Source organism: Corvus kubaryi, unplaced genomic scaffold (genome assembly GCF_017639235.1).
Source record: "Corvus kubaryi isolate FWS band 111438036 unplaced genomic scaffold, C.kubaryi_AGA036_p1.0 37396, whole genome shotgun sequence".
Taxonomy (NCBI): Eukaryota; Metazoa; Chordata; class Aves; order Passeriformes; family Corvidae; genus Corvus; species Corvus kubaryi.
The window spans coordinates 8,952,043-8,971,848 of record NW_024581135.1 but is presented as its reverse complement, the minus strand read 5'-3'; the positions used below and the strand labels follow the sequence as shown (position 1 = coordinate 8,971,848).

The window sequence follows — 19,806 nt, the reverse complement described above, 5'->3', positions numbered from 1 at the left end:
CCATGTGAGTTAACTTCCAAAAGGATGGCACACATTGAGCAGTAACATCACTTGTAACCCTGAATCAAGCAGCAGTCTCTTGGAGCTACCACCCTGAAAGAACCAACCGTTAAATGCTTTGTCCTCTGAAAATTTTTCTTTCTCTTTCCAGAACAAAACTATGGAGCTGGCATTTACTTTACAAGGAACCTGAGGAACCTGACCAAGGATAGAGCTACATGGGAAACAAATTCTAAAATATACGTGTTTGAGGCTGATGTAGTAACTGGCTTACACACTAGAGGCCAGCCATCTTACATTGTGCCACCAGGAGTGGAGAGGGATGCCATTACCTTATATGACAGTTTAGTAGACAGTGTACGCAGTCCTGACATCTTTGTCATTTTCAACGGTTTTGGGGCCCTTCCACAGTATTTGCTGACTTGTTCCCCAGTGACTGAGAGGTATGTAGCTTCTGGAGAAAACCAGCAACATCCTCAGTGGGTATAAAGCAGAACTGTAGCTACGGTGAAGACCCTCTGAGAACAAAGTCTAGTGCTTAGATTTGAGAGTAGTGTGCTATGGTCAAAGCGCTTCCTGAAAAGTACTCTGAAATATTCATGAAGTAAAGAGTAAGTTAATACCTGAAGGAGATGAGGACAAAATTACCTGTGAATGGAAGCAGAAAGGAAAGCATCCCAAAATACAGTTTAACATTTAACATTAACATTTAACACACCTGGTCATTTACTTAATTCCTTAAAGTGATCTCAGCTTGTGAGTATACACTTTGATGGTTGTGTGGGCTGTCATTCTTCCACTGCATTTTCTTAATCTGCGATACTGCATATGTCAGGGAAACACAAGACATCTTGGTTGTGCCTTTTGATTCTTAAGTTTTTTTTTGACTTAAGATAGCTTTCACCTGCTACATTCCCCTATTTTCCACTTAGGGACATGGTATTATATACACATAGTTATGACAAACATGAGGAAATACTTCATGATTTCTTACAGTGGTTGCTTTTACAGTTTTTATTAGTTACTTCAAGCATTGTAGATACATGTATTCAAAATAAAAAGTACGAATGTCACTATCTGTTAACTTGCATTTTTCTATACAGTCTTAAGAATGTGATTTGTACATGAGCTTCAGATTTCTCAGCAACATTCAATCTATTTGAAAGGCTACAAAATAGTAGAGAACTGGTTCAAGCTACAGCTTGAAATTATTTTTCAATTAATCTACCTTTACCAACATCTTTTAAAGATTACATTGTCAGCCTTGTAGCCAGGTATCCCCATGCTGCTTCTGCAGTGACCTGAAGCAAATACACGGAAAAGCCCAAGAGCTAGCTAGCTATTACAGTAATTCCAGTGTAAAAGGGGATTCAGTCCTGCACTTGGGTACATGGAAGCTTTCTTTAGTAAAGCCTGCAAATGGGGAGCAGTCTGATCTCTAAAACACAGATGAAATCAGCATTTAATAAAACTTTTCAAAATAATTTGTTAATGGATTCCCAGGATGCTTGTACTGCAGCTGCATCTCCTGAGCTAGTAGTTGTAGTGCTAGGAACCACTCACAAGTCCAAAAGAAATTAAGTTATAAAAGTCTAATTCTGAATTCTGAGGTTACAAGTGGAAAATTTTTTTAACCGTTACAAAATAAACTTCTAGATTAATATATTTATATTTTGGGTTTTGTAAAAATTATTTTTAAGATTAGCTATGCCTGCTGTTGCAAAGGGTAGTTTTGTAGTGTGAGTCTCTTAACACATGAGGTTTGTTCTCAAGAAATCCAAAGGTTGCTCTTAGAAATTATGCTACAGTTCTGAAAACAGAATTAGTCTATTCCTATTTTAACTATTCCATTTAAGTAACCAGTTGTTTTCCACTTCTGTCCCCTTTTTCCTCATGTTTCTTGATTCACACATTACTGCCATGAACACATAGTTGTAGATTTTAAGATTTGCTAGCACTGAACGAAGATAAGTTCTCATTTCAGCATGTGTCAAGAGGTATCATTTTTAAAGGGGTTTCATGGCAGGATTTTTTTTTTTTTCTTTCTGTTTTGAAAAAACTCAGTACAGAGTTTCTGAACTACAGCATCAGTTTTCAGAACACCTAAAGGAATGTTATTTTTGGCACAATGTAACATCTTGCTCCTAGTGGGAATAAAGAACAGTTTTCAAAACTCAGTATTACTTTAATACTGTAACACAAGTATTGGTAACTGTGTATTTCATTATTAATTTTTTATTAACTTTGTAACTCCCCTTAACTGCATCTGAAAAGGTTTGTAGTCAGTTTAATACAAAAAATAATTTTAGAGAAAGCTTTTAACATCTTACTCCTGTGCCCAGTAAAGGCTTTCTCTTCCCTCCACATACACCTGCAGTTTAGGATTCAGTGTGACTGAATATTTATCTTCCATTTTATTACAGAATGATTTTTTCCTGATGTATAATTTCTCTTTAAGTTCACCAGTGTTCTCCACACGTAGTGATATACTATACATTCTAGATATATATAGGTTTTTTTAAAAAAATGGTAACGTAAGAGGTTGTATATAATTATTTTCATCTGGTCGTCAAAAAGAATAATTTCATGTACAGAAACTAGAAAATAAAGCCAGCACAAGCTAAATGTACCAAGTAGTACATATCAAAATAATTACCACAGTAATTGAAAATTCCTGATCTTAGTCCTACCATAATCAGTTAACCAGGGCTATTCCACAGCCTCTGGGATTTCTCTGTTGTCCACAATGAGGGTATGAATAATTCCTTCCTTTCGTTTCCCACTACTGACAGCCTTAATGCAACAGCTGCGATCAGCAACAGTGAAGTGAGTTTCAGTCCCATCTTCCACAAATTCACCCTGGGAGAAAGGAAACAAGAAACACGTGATATTTTAATAAATGAAAAGCTTGAGTGCATCAATGTCAGGATCACTTGCAGTTCCCACAGATACAGCAGCTTTAGGTACCTGTGACAAGTACTGCCCAAAAGCTAAACAAAGCTGCTGAATCTCAGGCAGGGCTTTGCCAAGGTGCCCAGTTAAGGATTTGTGGGTATTAAATGATGATGAAAACGTCACACAATCGGAAATGGTAAAGCTGGAGTTTGTAAATCAATATTACTGATTCACATCAGTAACCAAAACCAGAAAAGGCAGCGTCCTGCCGCGTTGTGCTGCACAGCCAGTAGGTGCCACACAAACCTACTCCGAAGTGGCAGAAAAAGGTGAAGTATTTAGGATCCCCTGAGTCAAGTACAACAGTTGTGTATCTTGGATACACATCTGCTGCAGTTATGTGATTTCCTGTTAGAGATTTTGCCAGGCATGGCTGTGTTTTTGTCATGATGTTTGTGACAGCAGGACAATCCATGTGCTGCTCTAATGGAAGCATAGTGTGGCACTAAACTTGCACTCACAGCTTGCAAGAATTCTTCCGAGTGCTTTCAGTACATTGTAGAAAAGGCTGATGGCCATCAGGAGCAGAAGTCCTGATTAACTGAGAGAGGAAGTTTCTTCCACTGATTACTAAGCAAACATTTGGTGAATCTTTTCATCCTACTCTCAGGTGTAGCAGAACTGTTGATTTTACAATTTGTGCTCATCCAGGGGCTTCCCTGTGGCAGTAGTAACCACTGTAACTCCTCCCTGGTGAGAAAACACATCCTTCAAGGATGGGGAAGTCTACCTGGTATGCATATTGATAATGCAAAAAGACACCAAATAGATTAAGTCTTCTAGCTGTCAGCCTGCTCTAAAATTTAATGCAGATGTCACAGAAAGATTTTATTTGTTCCAATGAGGCTCTTAAGCCCTAAGTATTAGGAACATCTCTAGATGGAAAAAAAGCTTGAGTCAGAACAGACTACATGTTCTCAACTTTCAGTGACAACTAACACAAGCAGATTTGGATGCAATGGTTCTACACTCTGCCTCAAACTCAAGTCCTTCCCACTCCCTAGAAAGTTTTCTCCCTAAAAACCCTGACTCAAATTTCTTTTGTTTGTCTAAAAAGGGTAAACAAAAGCATTATTTATCCTTAAATAAGCAGATGTTTGGTATCTGAACTGAAATACTGCCCATTATAAAATTCAGTGAAGGTCATTTGGAACAGACCAGGAGCATCCTGGCTGCCTCAGCCTCTTTGGGAAAGGGAGGTAATGTGCCACTCTGGGGCTTATTTTGCCAAGCTTTGGTTATGTATCCATAGCCTGGGAAGAGCCTTTGGAAGGGATCACATACCGCTGTTTCCATTTTTTGGCCGTTGCACCACACATCCATAGTGTCCTTTTCTGTGAAGGAAAAGGAAAACAGAAAGTAGAAAGAAAAAGGTATTTTTTTTCTCCCTACAAACAAGGATCTAGGGATTTTAAAAATCTACTGTTGAATTTTACTTCCAATTTCTAAAAGATGTTCCTAAGTAGCCATAGTACTTGAGCTACTGGGTTTGCTCTCACTGGAGAGAGAGGAGGCTCTGTCATCAACTTTTTCTTTGAAGATACATTTTTACCCCTCCCTAGCCCTGGCTATTAACACTGTGTTGTTCTGAATAGTGCCAGAGATACTCTGACAGTCTTAAACTGAAAAAATTAAAAGACAGAAAAGTGAAATAATTTCTGCTAATTATTTGAGTGCTGTTTATTCAATAAAGCTCTAACTCTTCTTCCAGGTCAATTTAATTCAAAAGCAGCATTATTTAACATCCATCATACTGTTTGTATTCATAACATTTTGAAAACACCAAGTACCACTTTAAATATCAATCTTAGATTTTTGTGCATTTGAAACAGAATATTCTTTTACTTCTCCCAGCATATCCTCCTTAAATTATTTTGCTCTAGAATTCCCTTTACTGACACTGTCATTCACACATCATCAGCAGAGAGCTGAACCCTGCTTGCCTTTCCAGTAAGCATAGAGGTTAAAATTCTGTGAAGAGACTTATCTGTTTCTGGCACTAAAACTGTCTTTCTTCACTGCTCCCCTTCATCTTAGGGCAGTTCATTCTGTCCTGAGGTTTAAGAAGAAATAATAGTCTGAGATCTCTTGTCTCCAGCTCTAACTATACAGCAATGTCCAAGTGGAAGTTTTCCCACTAAATGCCATGGACAAATTCCTCAAGGGATCCCTTCCTCCCACTTGCTTGTAATGTAACTGGGAAAGGGGGGCAGAAGAGAATATATTGCCTAGCTATTAAGAAAGTGAAAGAACATCATCGGAAGGTTTTCGTTTAAATTTGTGGATAAGAAGTGATGCAGAAAAAAGAATGCTCATCAATCTCTTAAAAATGTGGAATAAAGACTTCTTGACATGGCTGATGATTTTTGGGAGGAAAGCCTGGCTACCTGCTGAACAAATTTAGACACACATGAGGTTTGATCACAGTGCAGGTAAAACTTCTGTAACAGGCTTCACCTGGAGAACTGCCTTGCTAGGGCAGCTCTATGGATGCAGCAGCAGTAATACCTCCCAACCCTTCTCCCCCCCAAATTTAGACCACGCTGCTGTAGGCTCACACATGTATAACAAGACCATTATTTTTCAGACTGTCCTTGGCATCTCATTCCAAATTTCAAAATCCCCCAAGATTTTATACTGCATCAGTGCTACCCACTGAACTGTGCTTTCTCTTAATTGCCAGTTTTCAAATGCACACAAGTTTATTCAAAGGCAGCAACATGTAGTCACTCAATGTTTACTTACCTAGAACAATTCTATAGTCTGTACCTCCCAAGTTCAATATCCAGGTATTGGTTGTTTTTAACCTGTTCTCCATATACTTCTTGAGACTCTTTCCATTGATCTCCAAAGTATATTCATATGCAAAGCCACCGACGGCATCAATGTTAATAGCAGCTTTAGTTTTAGTAGCTCCAACAGTGAAGGTTTCTTTACCCACTAATTTAAACATCCATTCTCTTCTTATTTCTTCCTGTAGAAAAAAAGACAGTGGGTATTAATTGAAACACCTGAGTGCATGTTTTAATATTAAAAAATTGAACTCGGGAGACAGCTCAGTACTGAACTATTATTTGGGAATGAATGCATATATGGTGCTTTGTATGCACAGAGTGCCTCTGCCCAAAGACAGCAAAGCACTTCATGAATACTCACACCTTAACTGGAACTGAAAAACAAAACGATGTAGTTTATTAAATTAGGTAATTAACTGAATGTACCTCACTTGCATTTATTAGTCTTTTGTTTGTTGTGAAGTGTGCTGCATGGAAGTGCAGTTATATAATCTGTATCACAGTGAATTTTGAGCACATAGCAATTTCACCTTTCCATCAACATAGACAACACGCTTTCCTGAAGTGGTCCCATGTTCAAATTCAATCTTATGAACACCATCACTTAAAGCTACTTCCCAAACAGCCACCAAATCTGTCATCTTCTCTAAGTAGCTGTACCGAGACCTAAGGAGAAACCAACAAAGTAAATTAATTGTCGTTGAAAGTTCAATTCCCGATGTCTGCAGTTCAAATCTTTACTGCTTCTGGGCAAGTCACTTTTTGCAAATAAAAAATGAGACTTGAAAGAATAAGCTTACAGAACTGCTTATACTTTCATGTTTTTCAAACATTCAAATATGACAAAACATCACAAAATATAAACAGTTAAACAGGCTCACTTTGACAAACAGTACAGACACAGCTAGCCATCTAACCTCTAAAATTCCCATTTCAGGTGACAATAGGTAACAAAGTTATATTTAGTTTTAAGATACTCCTGGACAGTTCTGCTATTTCTTGCTAGGCACTAAAATATATTATTTGATTGGTCTCAAAGAAAGTTTCAGCCTTTTAGACTTGAAAAAATAATATGACCAGTTTAGCTATTTGCGGTGTTAATGGATTTGTCTGTAATCCGTTAACATCTCATAAACACTACCTACATCATTCAGATACGCAACTCTGCACACACGGACACAGGAGAAGGGACCTGGCAAGATACCCTTTAATTTAAGTAATTTTTAAAGTTTAGATACAGTCATAAGTTACTACTGGAACTGTGGATATCTTTCCAAATCTGCTCATATCACAGTTCTTTTACCTTACTTCATCTTCACAGACAGTAATCTCCTCACCGGATGCCATAGAAGCCAAAAGAGTTCTTAATCCAATTAGCAGCAAGAAAAAATAGAAAAGCAGAATAGTAGCAGAGAAGCGCTGAGGTCTAAAGTTTCATAATTTTCTCCAGTTAAGATAAAGGACACTTTTAAAAGCATCATTAACTGGCATGCAGTGCTAGCTGTCATAGATATGATGAAATAAAAACACTTAAAACACAACCATCTTTCCTCTAAGACAGGAAGCCAAGTGCATTTTAAAAAGTATTATATTTTACAAAACTAGTAAGTGCAGTTTATCCTAACTTTGCTAGCTCCTCATAACGTTGTCAGTTACTGGATGGAAAAATGGGCTGCCTGATTTGTGAGACAAAGCTTAGAAACGAACAAAGCAGGAACCCAATCCAGAGCTGCCCATCTCAGTCCCAGACCGTAGTGAATTTGGGACTGGGAAATAGCACAGGCAGTAATTTCACCTCCTCCCTTTTCTAAACCACTGCAGTAGCTTTCAACAAGCACATCAGTAAATTTGACCTGGCAATTCAGTCACAACATTTATGTGAGCCACAACGAACTAATTTCTTACTTAAGAGGTTTTTTAGACCATGACTGTGGTTTACAACCACTGTTTTTTAATGTGTTATTTTCACTAATTAATTTCATCATCATCTGCCTTGTCTGTGCTTATCAATAAGCAAACATGTGCTAATAAATGCCGAGGAGATTGTTTTGACCGTTCCTGAAGTTTCTGGTTCCTGTGAAGGCTGGCATCCCCGGGCACACGCTGGGAGTCAGGCAGGGAGTATTTCCCTCCTCTTGTCCAAGGAGCAGGCTCGGGACAGACCCGCGTGTGTCCCCGGCCGGGGTCAGCACAAGGAGCGGCCTCGGGCACACGGGAGATGCCAGAAGAGCTGTCCACAGACCGCCCGGAGCCTTCATCACCCCGGGCAGGCCGCAATCCTGGGGCGTGGATTTTAGGCGTCATTTAGGATCAATGCTTAAAGGATTAGGAAGCATCCCAGAACACACAAAATCCTTTTTTTTTTTTTTTTTTTTCCCCTTCCCCCCAAATCATGGTAATGAAGTAATACACTTTTATTTTAAATCAAACCCGAGCCCAGACTCCAGGCCGATCCCACCCGCGTCCCAAGGGAAAGCCGTGCGCTGCCCCAGGGGGAGCGGGCGCGGCGCCTCCAGCGCCGCTGGCTCCGAACCAGGGACACACATCAGTGCTGCACCCACCGCCTCCATTCACCGCGCCTTCTGCTGACCCAGTCAGCAGCCCAAGGCGATGTTTATTCCTTTATACGGAAGGGCTCCTTCAGAAAACTAGGCTGGGATTACGGCTCCCATAGCATCCACCTAATCCCGGCAGCGCTCATCGCGGGGCGGCGTACCGGGAGGCGCATGAGCTCCGGGGACGGCAGATTTCCCCCCACCGTTACCGCGGGCAATGAGGTTTTTTTTCTGTCTTTTCCTTTATTTTTGTTTTCATTAGCCCCGCTCCCGCGCCCGCCGCAGCTCCCGCCGCGGCTCCGCTCCTACCTCCGCCCGGTCTCCTCCCCTCGCCTCCCGCGCCGCAAAATGGCGGCGCCCGCGCAGCGCCGCCCCGCGCCCCCCCGCCCGCCCGCTCCCGCCGCTCCGCTCCCGCCCGAGCGGCTCCGCGGCCTGGAGAGCGGCCCCTCTGCTGCCCTGCGGCCCTCGCCATGACCGAGGTACTCTGCTGGCCCCGGGTGTCGCCGCTGGGTGGTTGGAGCGGGGCAAAAGGCGGTGGAACAGTCCATAAACTCCCAGAGCCGCCGCCGCCGCCTCCCTGAGGGCTCCGCTCGCGGCGGGGCCGCTGCGCCCCGGGTGCGTTGGGGGGACCCGAGAGTCGATGGTTTGAGTTTCCTAAAGAGGCGAATTTAACTCGTTGTGCGTATTTTGCTTTCAAATAGGGATCAGGAAAACTGAGCATGCTGTGTGTTGTTAAGTACGCTTTTCCCCAATGTGCTCTGCAGATCCTCCTGTAGAGGCCTTTTGGGGGTTTGGGGTTGGTTTGCTTTAATTTGGGGGCATTTGGTACCTTCTGCTGCACAGCTGATGGGAAGAACTCAGGTTTCTCCCTCTTTTTCCCCTTTCTCCCAAGTGCAGCAGGAGAAGGCAGAGTGGGAAAACATAAACAAGGCATTAATGCGTCATGGGTTGAAACCTGTGAGTCTTCCTGCCCCCCAAAGCTGCAGAGATACATCAGGTAAGGAAATGTAATTTTGGCCCTTTTTGTATTTGGAAATAGTAAGCCTGAGTTCTTGCATCTCTAAAGCTGTGACTTCCAAATGACAGCAGACAGGCAATCTTCTTTGGCTGTTAAAAGCCTTTCATTGTGACTTTGCTTATGTTTTGTATCTCCAGATACGACTGTCCTAGACAGTCAGTCTTCTCTAGGAATAAGACTTGCATTAAAGACGCTGGTGGAAGACACTGAGCGACAGCAGAAGGTGATGCAGGGACTCATGGAGGCAAATCGGTGTCTTAGGTAAGACACAGTCGAAGGAACTTAACAGCTAATGGAGAGTAAAAGTATTATCAGTGTGCATCTCCAGCCTGGTGGAGATTTTGTCTCACCAGAGGCTTAAGACCTTTTTCCTGAGGTTGTTGTCCAATATGCAGCAATGTTGTCCCAATTCCTTTTGGGCACTTCCGTTATTTCATGTGCTGCTTCTTCTCATACTGGCACATTTCCCATACCTGCTGCCACAGGGTACTATCAAACCTCATCACGTAATGTCAGGCATGTGCTTCCTGCACTGTCTTTAGTGAAATGAGTTTAATTTAAAATCAAGGATTGATTTCTTTTTTCAGAGAAGTGGTACGACTAGAACAAAGTCGGGCATCTCGGCAAGAGCAACGGGCTAATGATTTGGAAAATGTGGTGAAAAACATTAAGGCCAAAATTTGTCAGCTAGAAGATGAAACAATAGCTAAAGCATGCCAGCATCAGAACCGAGTCAAAGAACTTCAAAAAGACCAACAGGCTACACAGGTAATTCAGATACTTCTGCCTGATAATTCAAACTTTTGACTTATGAAGGTTCTAAAAATATTTACATTGATTCAAATAAACATGAGTCCTGGGTCAAGACCTAATAGGGTTAGTACACTGTTTATAGCTAAGTTTTTTCAAACTATGCAGAATTTTCTAGAAATAATTTAGAAAAATATCTGTATCCCTCTTCCACTGTCTCTTCAGCGTGGCTAAAACCCAAGTGCTCATCCTTCTTGGGATCAAGTGTGTACCTGGGCTTGCACATTACAGTCAGATTTTGGGTCAGAACAGTTCAATAATGCTCCCATTGCCTGTTCACAGGTAAAATACCAACAGCAGCAGGAAAAGCTGCAAGAACAGGAAGAGATTATTGCCCACTTGCAGAAGGAGCTGAGCAGAGTTGGGAGGGAGGAGAGGCAGCGAGTTGCCACTCAAAACAAAATGTTTTGTCAGTTTTGCAAAAGAGCTCCCAAGTCTCTCCTGGATCAGCGGTAAGTGATTCTCTGACACTGCTGAACCACTTGTAGCATTAAATGAAGAAACAGATTTTAAAGTCATGCTTCTTGATATTTATATGTGAAAAAAAAATAATCTGGAGACCTTAGGAGTACAAGATGAAATATGAATTCTTGTAAAGGTACATCAGTGCAGTGATATTTTGCTTTTGTGAAATTGTAAGCCAGATAAATCCATGGCAGAAATTAAAAAATCGCCACCCACTGCCCACACTAGATGTCAGCAAAGGGAAGGGAATGATTCACTCTGCTCTGTAGCTGCCGTGTCTGCTAGGATGATCTCATCCTGAGATTCTAACATTTAAAAATGTAAATTAAAAACAAAAATACAAGAAACCCCACCTTTTAGCCCCCCCCAAAAAGAGCCCTTCCAGTTTTGGGAAGTGGTCTTTGCAACTGCTGACTGCAGGCTTGCTGTTAACTTCCAGATACTTTATGGTAAGTTCCCAAAATATCACAAGGCTCTGTCTCTTGCCAGTAGGACTTCCATAGCTCTGCTACAATCAGACATTTGCCAATTCCTAGGCCTCAGATAACCATTGCTTTGTTGTGCTGATATCACCTGGCTTCCTAGGCCTGGCCAGCAATATTTACCTGGGAAGCTTTTAAAAGGGATTGTGTGTGCTCAGCTTTTTGCTTGAGCCCTCACTGTATGAGAGGAGGGACCACTGAATTTGGTTGCCTGTCCTCTGTCATCTGTCTCTCCCAAACAGAAAATTTCAGAGTGCTCAAGACACTTTATTTTGACTGTGCCTCTCTGTTAATCTTGCTGGGTAACCGTAGCCATAAGATGAGGAGGCTGGTGGGCAAATTTAGCTGTTTTCTCCTCTTAAATATTTTGCTACTTCTAAACTAGTACAGATTTAATGCATCTACTTTTCTGTAGAAAAAAAACCTGTTTTGGCAAAGTATGACCATGTTTGTCTGGTATGAGAGAAACCCCACTGTTTGGAGCAGCCGTTTCCAAAGTGCACTGCAGCTGTGCAAGCTGACCTGGTCCTCTGGGTTGGTCACAGTATGAGTTTTTTGAGAATATCTGAAATTCAAAATTAACATTTTTCCTTTCTTCAGGTACCTTTGTCTAATTGATTATTATGAATCTCAGATTAGTCAGATTAAAAAGGAGCCGAGGTAGGTCTCATTGAATGCCTTACGGTTCTACTGTTCAAAATTTTCTTAGCCCTTACTGTTCTTTAATCTTACAGGGCTAAATAGTCTGTGCTCCAGATATCACTAGCATGTAAGAAACAGCAAAGAGTTGTAGTGGTCCTGGAAATTTGGATTTTTCCAGAGAATAATTTGCAGTCAGGCTAAGCAGCTTCTCAGTCAGGGGACCAGGAGAGTTAAGAAGTTTGGGGTATTCAGATATTTGAGCTATAAGTTTGTTTTTTGGGGGTTTTTTTCCGCCTTTTCTCTTTTGCCATGGTTCACAGACAGAATTACTGCATTAGCTGTGCTCAGTTGATTGATCTCCCAAAACTAAAGGTTTTCAGCTCTATCCCAGTGCCTGCATGGCACAAAGCAACAAACAGATACCGGAGACATTCCTATACCTTGAGATTACTGAGATTATTGAGAAAACTGAAATGGGATTTGCTTGTACTGGAGTTTCTCTTGTAGAAAAGTGCACTTAATTAGCATATGAAACAGCTTTCCCAGAAATTAGAGCCTGGATGTTAGGGCAGAATTTCTATTCTATTTACTTTGTAGTCTATGGAAATGTTATTATCATATATAACTGCTAACTAAACCAACTTTAAATTTTTGAGCTAATTGAATTGCAGTAAACTGAACCAATTTATATTTCCCAATAGGCAATATCAAAAAGATGAAGACCAGGTCCAGACAGAAGTAAAAAACAAGGAAGAGTTCTTAAATCTAGATGCTACTCCTAATTACAAAGCACTACTCACGGTATGGAACTGCCAAGAATAAGTCAGTGGAGATCTCTCAGTGGTAACCCTCCAAGAGCCACATACATCAACATGTTTGACTTCTGTCCCTTGTTCTTGTCATGTCTTCTGAATTTTTAACCTCCCTGGGCAGAGTTCCCTGTTCTTGTGTAAAGATCCAGCAAAATGTTGTGAGTCTGCTGAGGATTGCATAGACCTTCTCAGTCACAGTTCTCCACCTGGGGTCTAATGCACCAGGTTCTTGGTCTCAATCATCTGATTCCTCATCCATGCTGTCTTGCTGTACAGGCGATTGGGAACCCTTCTTAACATGCACATACTTTAAATTGTTCAAGCTTGTTGATTATGAAATGAGTGCAATAAAAGAAATAACCGAGTGTATGTTGCAGTCTTTCCAGAAGCAACTTACTGAAACAAAAGCCAAGAACGAACAGCTTTTGCTTGAAAATATAAATCTCAAGAAAGATTTGGAAATAAGGTGAGAAAGGATAAGTATCATCCTTTGTAAGACCATTTCAGTAGACTTTGCTTTACAAAGCACCAGCAATTGTAAAAGCAAAGTGTGAAATCTGCAATCGAAGAAATAAGATATGGCAGCAACAGCCATGCTCTCCTCCCTACACTCTTAATAACAGCTGCTAATGGTTAGTTTGCTCTTTATTGCTGTTGTCATGTAGAAATGTAGCAGAATTTCATTTCCAGAATAATGTTTTGGCACTGGCAAAGCTTTTTTACTTTTTCACTTGAATGAATTTTATAGATACCTTCCAATGCAAGACGAATAACTTGGTACTTTTTCTTTCTAACAGGCCAACTGCACAGGAATTAAAATTTTACAAGCACCAAGTGAAGAAACTACAGAAAGCTCTAAAGAAAACTATCCAGTAAGTATATTTTTTCAGGGACTTTGATGAATCCTCTGGCCTTCTGAAGGCAAAGTTACTCTGCAACCCATAAAGTAGAGAGTAGCTTATAAAGCACGTGCCTTATCAGCATTCTTTGGAGCCTGGTTATGGGCAGCAAGTGCTGTTAGACCTCTAAAGCCCTCTGTATTTCTGAAATGATGGCAGGGTCTCCAAATGGGGGCTCAGCAGTGTGGTTTTTTTCATTTCATTTTGTCTGTCTGGATTTGATGGGAGTTCTTTTGCAGGCAAGATGTACAGGGCCATCTGTAGTGTGTGCTGCTTCCATGAGCTGTAAAGGAAGCTACTGGTTTCATGATGGATTATGAATGTGAAAGTGTGAGTTGGCAAAATGTTGCAGCTACTGACGTTATATCCATATTATTTTTAGAAATTGACTTTTTTTCTGAAATATTGCTAAAAAAATACATGAAAGATATTAAAGATCCAGTACTAACAAAGTGTTTTTATCTGTAATTTCACTTAGTCATTTGTGCATGTGTATACTGGATGCTAAATATTTTATAGCCTGAAAAGGACATCAGTTAAACTTTAAAATAAATATACACGTTGTGTATATTTAAATGGTCTTTTCTCTCATGCAGTGGGTATGATTAAGATGAAGAAGAGTAGTCAGCTTTGTATAATAAGCCAGGAAAGATGTTCCAGCAGAAGTGGATAACGACTCAGCTTGGAATTTGAGCCTTTTGAGTAAAATTCTGAATTTTAAGTCTTCAGCCATAGCAGAACTCTGGCAACAGAAAGACTGGTGGTGTCCCTTCTAAATCAGCAAGCAGTCTGGCATAGCCTCAGCCTGGAGACTTGAGATAAATTAATGATATTTGCATTAGGTGTTGTGTTGTCAGTCTGTGCTGCTTGGGTCTGATGGAATTCTATTGACCAGCATCATAACGTGGATATTTGACTTCGTAGGTGTGAGTATGTGCTACACACCTGGTTCTCCCATCAAGTCAAAAGGTAGTATCTCCTGCTAAGGCTGCTTGTGTGACCCACTGTGTGTATTTTGTGCAGATCTTCAGGGAGTAGGACCGGAGAAAGAATAGAAGAAAAGAAAGACTCTGGGAGAGTTGCAGGTGTAAATCAGCTGCAGGCAGCTTGCCAGCAATACTTGCAGGTACCCAAATTGTATCTGTTCTGCATGTTTCCAGCACTGTTACAATGAAACATTATCCATGTTCTGTTTCGCTGTGTCAGCTGGAGCGTGCTGGTTTGAGGCTAAGAATGCCTATCAAGCTCTATAAGCAAGATGAGTCATGTTCTGGATTTGGCAGTCAGTGTAGGCTGGTTCTTGGTTGTTCTGTCTCAGTGTAAACTACCTGAAAACACAGCAAGGAAGCAGACACTAGGCTGGTAAATGTGATTTAGCTGAAGTCTGTTCAGGACAGGGGATTTGCTCAAGATCTTGGGCAAAACAGATCCTTAGATTACAGTTTTAAACATGCCTGAGGAGATAGAGGCTTTTATTTTCCTTTTAATTAAAAAGCCCAAATATAATAAAACTTAGCAGAATGTAAACTGTGGAAATAACAATGGATAAATGTTAAATATCCTTCAAAGGGATATATATACTTGCATTACTTTTACATATCTTCTAGCTAGTATATGTTTAAATCTTTGAATCTATTGCATGTTGAATGCATGTGTAAAATTCATAAATAGTAATATTGGAGCTATTTATGACTTAAATTTAGGAAATCATGACTGTGATAGGGATTTTATTGGAAAACATCATACATATTTGAGCAATAACATTTGTTATTTGTTGTTGAAGGTTTTGTCCCGTATTGATTCTATTTTGCGAAGCCCAAGAGCTCCTCCATTAATATTTCAGCCCAGCAAAGGGCCAATGCAAAATTACATTAAAGAGAATGGACAGGGATGTGGATTTGAGCACCTTCCACTCACCATAGAAATGTGGGCAGATCAGCTCATGGCCCTAAAGGTAACAAAATGTTGTTGTACTCTGCTTCTTGGTCTTCCTTTCCTCTGCTCTCCACTCCTCCATCCCTCGCTCTGTGTAGTTGTGGGGGTTCTCGTGTGTAGCTTTTATTATTGCTTGGTGTTAAATTTTAAAAATAATTCTGATGTCCACGTGAAATATGTACCAGAGATACTTCTCTGTGTAAATCTTTTATTTGTTTTTGTTAACTGGCTGAGTCCTTAAGAAAACACTTAAGCTTTAGAGTCCATTTCACACGTTTAAGGATAGTGCATTCTCTTTCTTCCTCTTGTCTGGCCAGAATAGTGACTTTTTGGTACAAATACAAGTGAAATAGTTTTGTTTAAAGCCAAACTCTTTGTGACCAATTTCACAAATACAAATACACAAAATTTTGTGTATTTCACTGAAACTGTAATACATAGCAAATATAGTATTTTTCTTTTACTGTAACTGTTTTCTTTTCAAATCAAAGAATGTCAGCAAGAAACCGTGTTTAAATTCCATGAAAACTAAAACCTTACCCTCCCCAGTGCTGGAATGTTACTGCAGATGAGAAACAGAAAAACATCCGTTCCTATAATAAAAACATCTTTAAGCAGTTTCTAAAATAAGTTGGCTCCCCTCCCTTCTTTTAAAAGGCTTTGCATAGGTCCTTGAGAAAACTGTCTCTGGATTTGCTGCCTTGGAACACTGCAGATCCACAGGATAAGAGAGAATCCATACGAGTTGAAGACCTCCAGCTGATAGTAGATGCAATTTTGGAAGAATTAGAAAATAAAGAAAAGGTAATTTTTACCAGGGGTTTATAATCACAAGTTACTGTGGAATTCTTAAATGCATTCTTCACACAGTGATTAGATTGGTGCATTTGAAAGCCTTGCAGCATTTAAGAAATATTTGTTTGAAGACATTCAATAGTCAAAGATTGTTTTAACATAATGGATAAATTCACCTTGGGGAAGACTGCTTTAATCAAAGGCACTTCACCAGCAGTGAATTTGCATTGCCCTGTAGTCTCAGGAACTACCCTGGTCTGTCTCTCAGGGCTGAGAATACATAAATGCTCCTCTCAGCAACAGAGAAGAAAGCTTTCAAAAGAGTATTTAGTTTGGTGGATGTTTGTGCCTGAAAACTATTGAAACTATGCCTTCAGATTTAAGAATATTTGAAAGGCTAAGATTTAATAAGGGAAGTTACCCCTGTTTTTCAGTCTCTAAACAGACTCTGGTTTTAAGAATGTTTCACAGCTAAAAGCACCCTTGCCTTGTTAAGCAGTACCATTGATGAGTTCTTCCTCCTTGCTCCAGAACAGCCAGACACTGTCCTTGACAACCCTGTCTGCCATAGTCTCTCACTTCCAGAAGTTGTTTGATGTGAGTTCTCTGAATGGTGTTTATCCACGCATGAATGAGGTTTACATAAAGCTGGGGGAAATGACCAATGCCATGAGGAATCTCCATGAGCTCTTGGAACTAGGTAAAGAATTACCTGCTGCTTGTTCACACCATTCCAAAGAAAGGAGACAAGTGAAAAGCTAACCTCTTCATAGAAAATAATGTTGAGCTGTTGAGAAACAAATTAACTAGGTGTTTTCTTCACTGGGAAGATAAAAATATGTTCCTGTCACTTTACAGTTCAAATAGCAAATCCCCATTATTTGTAAGCCTTTAGAAGTTACTGAGGAATAACAGGAAGGCAGAAGATGGGAATAACAGAGGAAATAGAACTTTCCTTTTTTCCACAAAGCTTTGTTTTCAGTGAGCTGACTTCATAATTGTCTTTCATTCTCCACTTGAAAGATAACAAGTTTAAGGAAGAAGATAACTCAGCCTCAGATGAGATTTCTACTCAGTAATTCATTCAAGTGTAATTGGGTCCAGTCCTCAGAAAGTTACATCTTATGCTGCTAAACTTAAAAACCAAAAGAAGTTGAATGTCAAAAATTGTCAGTACTCAGAGGTGTAGTTGGTTATTTCCCTTCTGGTGGGAGCTTCTGGAGAGCAGCAGCTGCTGCTGCTCCTGGGTTAAAAGGTTGGGCTGGGTTGTAGGATGTCCAGCCCCAGAGCAAGGCTCCTGGGCTGCTGAGCTTCATTCAAGGAGGGAAGCAGTGTTCCTGCCTGCAGCCAGCATAGATGAGGAAACCTCATCTCCCCCTAATCATTGCAGCTCAGAGGATGCCTTGTCCAAGCCTAATTCTTCTGCAATTGAGGGAGAAAAGAACAAGGAGGCTGCTACCTTCAGTCACAGCACTCCAGACAGGTTAAAATTCAATACAGAACAAGTTCTGGGTGTTAACAAAATGTTTGCTAAGCAGGTTCCTTATTGGCCTAGCCCTATAGTGTGGCTGCTGTGTCACAAGAACCTAATGAATAACCCCTTCTCCATGTATATAAATTTCAGTTGGCTGATTTCCGCTGACATTGTAGGATGCACTTTAATACCCTCTCTGTTGTGAAACACAGCTCTGCCAAAATTGTTTTAGCCTCTAAAGGATTAGTGAGATTCCCCATTCCTAGCTAACATTTGTTTATTTCTGACCATGGCCACTCTGTTTTCTGGGAATGATGGAATGTGTATGCCTAGATGTATGAAAACCAAATAAAATCTGTGCACCTGCAAGAATTCAACTGTCTCCAAAATACTTCCCTATTATTACTGTTACAAGAATCATAAGGTGTTTGTTTTTCCAGACAGTTCAGCTCCACCCACTGTGGTAGTGGATACTGTTGGGAAACTGTGTGACATCTTTAATAAGAACGTGACTGAGCAGGTACAGCAGCTTCTGGGCACCCAAGACATCCATAGGTATGTGGGGCTGTTCCACTGCTGACCCTTCTTTAAACATCAAATGTAGTAATTGAGAACTGGCAAAAACTGATGCTGAAAGAAACTTTCATTGTTGTTACAGTCAGTGAGCTATGACAGCACAGGTGTTAGTTATTTCTATCCTTCTTGAAACAAATCTTGAGTCCTTTCAAAAGGATAAAGTTGACAGAGGGAAGAATTGAGGCCAGAAGGTTCCAAACCACTCTCTGGTTTGCATGGATAATGTGATCAAACAAGCCTTAATGGGATGCATGTTTCATCAGGAGACAAATCCTGCACGTGGGTGGGGAGGAGAAAGTGGTGCAAGTTTCAGCTGTACTACTGAAGTGTACTAGTTGCTAAGGCAGGGTGTGCCTCAAGCTGCCTACAAATACTTTAGAAACTGGACAAATCCTGTTAAATGTTCCACAGATGACAGCCACAACTAGGTGGTAGCAGTCTCTAAGAGCTTGCATTCAGCATGTGTTTTACAGACCGACTAAAAAACGAGCAGGCAGCAAGTCTGACACATGCCGAGGTAACAATACTCACTCCCTCTGCCTTTCTACACTCATTTCTCAGTTTTAACTGGAGAACAGCTGCTTATAAAGCACTTCTTGCTCCACCTCCAAGGCAGTTATACCAGCCACCCACAGGCAGTGTATTTAGCATACACAGACATGTTCCAGGCCCCAGACTACCTGGTGACATGTGAGGGCGGAAAGGAAGGATGTGTATAAGCATTAGTAGTGCAATCAGAGCTCCTCGTGACAGCTCCTTTGGTGGCTGCAGGGTTCAGAACTGGAGAACAGAACATTGGTGTCCATGGTTTTACATACTAAGTAGCAGTGTTTTCACAAAGTAATGACACAGAACAACCAAACAACCAAGGGGATGAACTTGCCATGTCCTTGCACCTCTTACCTGTCAGTCTCACTTTCCATTCCAGTATCATCAATAAACTTGAAGAACATGAGTGCTTCTTTCCGCCCTTTCAAGCTCTCATTCAAGATTTGCTGTGTCTTCTAGGTGAGTAATATTTGCAACAGTAATTACCTTCATGCCAGTGCTTCCTCATAGAACTCTAAACAGTTAACAACTGTTTTGTTTACTCCTGCTGTGCTAAAACATGAGAAGGATGTGAGGGAAGGTGCTACCTTTTGCCTCACTCTCCTTTCTATGTTTTCTCAGGAAGTGACCAAAACACTTTATTTTCATTGAACCTGGGGTTGCACTTACTTAATCATATTACTCATAAGTCAAATTGATTTTTTTCTGAAAGCATTAAAAGGTCTGAGAGGAGTTTATTTAATTCACTGGTAGTTTAAGTTAGAATTTTGGTTGAACTCAAAGGTTTTCTGGGTACATAAGCTTTACCCTTTTGCTTTCTGTTCTGTTGCAGGAATCAGTAACATGGATGATATTTTACCTGCAGTGCAAAACCTGAAATGGGGAGCTGGTTATGGATGACTCTGCTCTTCCTGAGCAAGATTTCTCTTACCTGTGGATGTACCTGTTGGTGCACATGACATTGCAGCTACCTCCAACCACTGTTATCCTAAGCAACAATTCCAGATTTTTTAACATAAATAAAAGTTGCTGCATTTTTTTTTA

At 40.6% G+C, this 19,806-nt stretch overlaps 3 protein-coding genes across 10 annotated transcripts in view; 2 read left to right on the top strand and 1 right to left on the bottom strand.

The window, feature by feature from the left end:
• PARP9 (poly(ADP-ribose) polymerase family member 9) overlaps positions 1 to 1,073 on the top strand; it is a 9,467-nt gene extending 8,394 nt beyond the window's left edge. The window contains exon 10 of the mRNA XM_042041695.1: positions 152 to 1,073. Coding sequence (XP_041897629.1) covers positions 152 to 489 — 338 coding nt within the window. The 3' untranslated portion in view covers positions 490 to 1,073. The remainder of the gene's footprint in view (positions 1 to 151) is intronic.
• Positions 1,000 to 8,672, bottom strand: FAIM (Fas apoptotic inhibitory molecule). 4 transcript variants are annotated; one of them, XM_042041704.1, is made up of 6 exons: positions 8,615 to 8,657; positions 7,054 to 7,113; positions 6,281 to 6,416; positions 5,701 to 5,929; positions 4,240 to 4,289; positions 1,000 to 2,859 (listed from the first exon to the last, which is right to left on the bottom strand). In XM_042041704.1, exons 2-6 carry the CDS (start codon positions 7,095 to 7,097, stop codon positions 2,710 to 2,712), a joined length of 609 nt encoding a protein of 202 aa, XP_041897638.1. In that variant the 5' UTR covers positions 7,098 to 7,113; positions 8,615 to 8,657; the 3' UTR covers positions 1,000 to 2,709. The 4 variants fall into 4 exon arrangements, with proteins under 4 accessions (XP_041897638.1, XP_041897639.1, XP_041897641.1 ...); XM_042041705.1 differs by lacking the exon at positions 7,054 to 7,113 and having other exon boundaries at positions 8,615 to 8,672; XM_042041707.1 differs by lacking the exons at positions 7,054 to 7,113; positions 8,615 to 8,657 and adding an exon at positions 8,467 to 8,587.
• Positions 8,201 to 19,806, top strand: CEP70 (centrosomal protein 70). Of its 5 annotated transcripts, none has more exons than XM_042041697.1 (16): positions 8,390 to 8,527; positions 9,203 to 9,302; positions 9,461 to 9,584; positions 9,911 to 10,091; positions 10,416 to 10,585; positions 11,681 to 11,740; positions 12,424 to 12,523; positions 12,912 to 13,000; positions 13,332 to 13,406; positions 14,457 to 14,559; positions 15,217 to 15,387; positions 16,026 to 16,172; positions 16,695 to 16,863; positions 18,078 to 18,192; positions 19,142 to 19,221; positions 19,595 to 19,806. In XM_042041697.1, the coding sequence occupies exons 1-16, from the start codon at positions 8,477 to 8,479 to the stop codon at positions 19,660 to 19,662; spliced, it is 1,803 nt and encodes a 600-aa protein (XP_041897631.1). In that variant the 5' UTR covers positions 8,390 to 8,476; the 3' UTR covers positions 19,663 to 19,806. The 5 variants fall into 5 exon arrangements, with proteins under 5 accessions (XP_041897633.1, XP_041897631.1, XP_041897635.1 ...); XM_042041701.1 differs by lacking the exon at positions 8,390 to 8,527 and adding an exon at positions 8,681 to 8,784 and having other exon boundaries at positions 9,198 to 9,302; XM_042041698.1 differs by lacking the exon at positions 8,390 to 8,527 and adding an exon at positions 8,696 to 8,784.

Bases quoted from the DNA above. Each gene is read 5' to 3' on its own strand.
- FAIM (XM_042041704.1), bottom strand. From the start codon at position 7,097: ATGGCATCCGGTGAGGAGATTACTGTCTGTGAAGATGAAGTAAG. The intron at 4,290-5,700 runs GTAAGTAAACAT...TTTCCTTCACAG, and splicing joins AGACTATAGAATTGTTCTAG to AAAAGGACACTATGGATGTG. The intron at 2,860-4,239 runs GTATGTGATCCC...CCTTTCTCCCAG, and splicing joins GCCAAAAAATGGAAACAGCG to GGTGAATTTGTGGAAGATGG.
- CEP70 (XM_042041697.1), top strand. From the start codon at position 8,477: ATGAGCTCCGGGGACGGCAGATTTCCCCCCACCGTTACCGCGGGCAAT. The intron at 10,092-10,415 runs GTAATTCAGATA...GCCTGTTCACAG, and splicing joins AAGACCAACAGGCTACACAG to GTAAAATACCAACAGCAGCA. The intron at 13,001-13,331 runs GTGAGAAAGGAT...TCTTTCTAACAG, and splicing joins AAGAAAGATTTGGAAATAAG to GCCAACTGCACAGGAATTAA.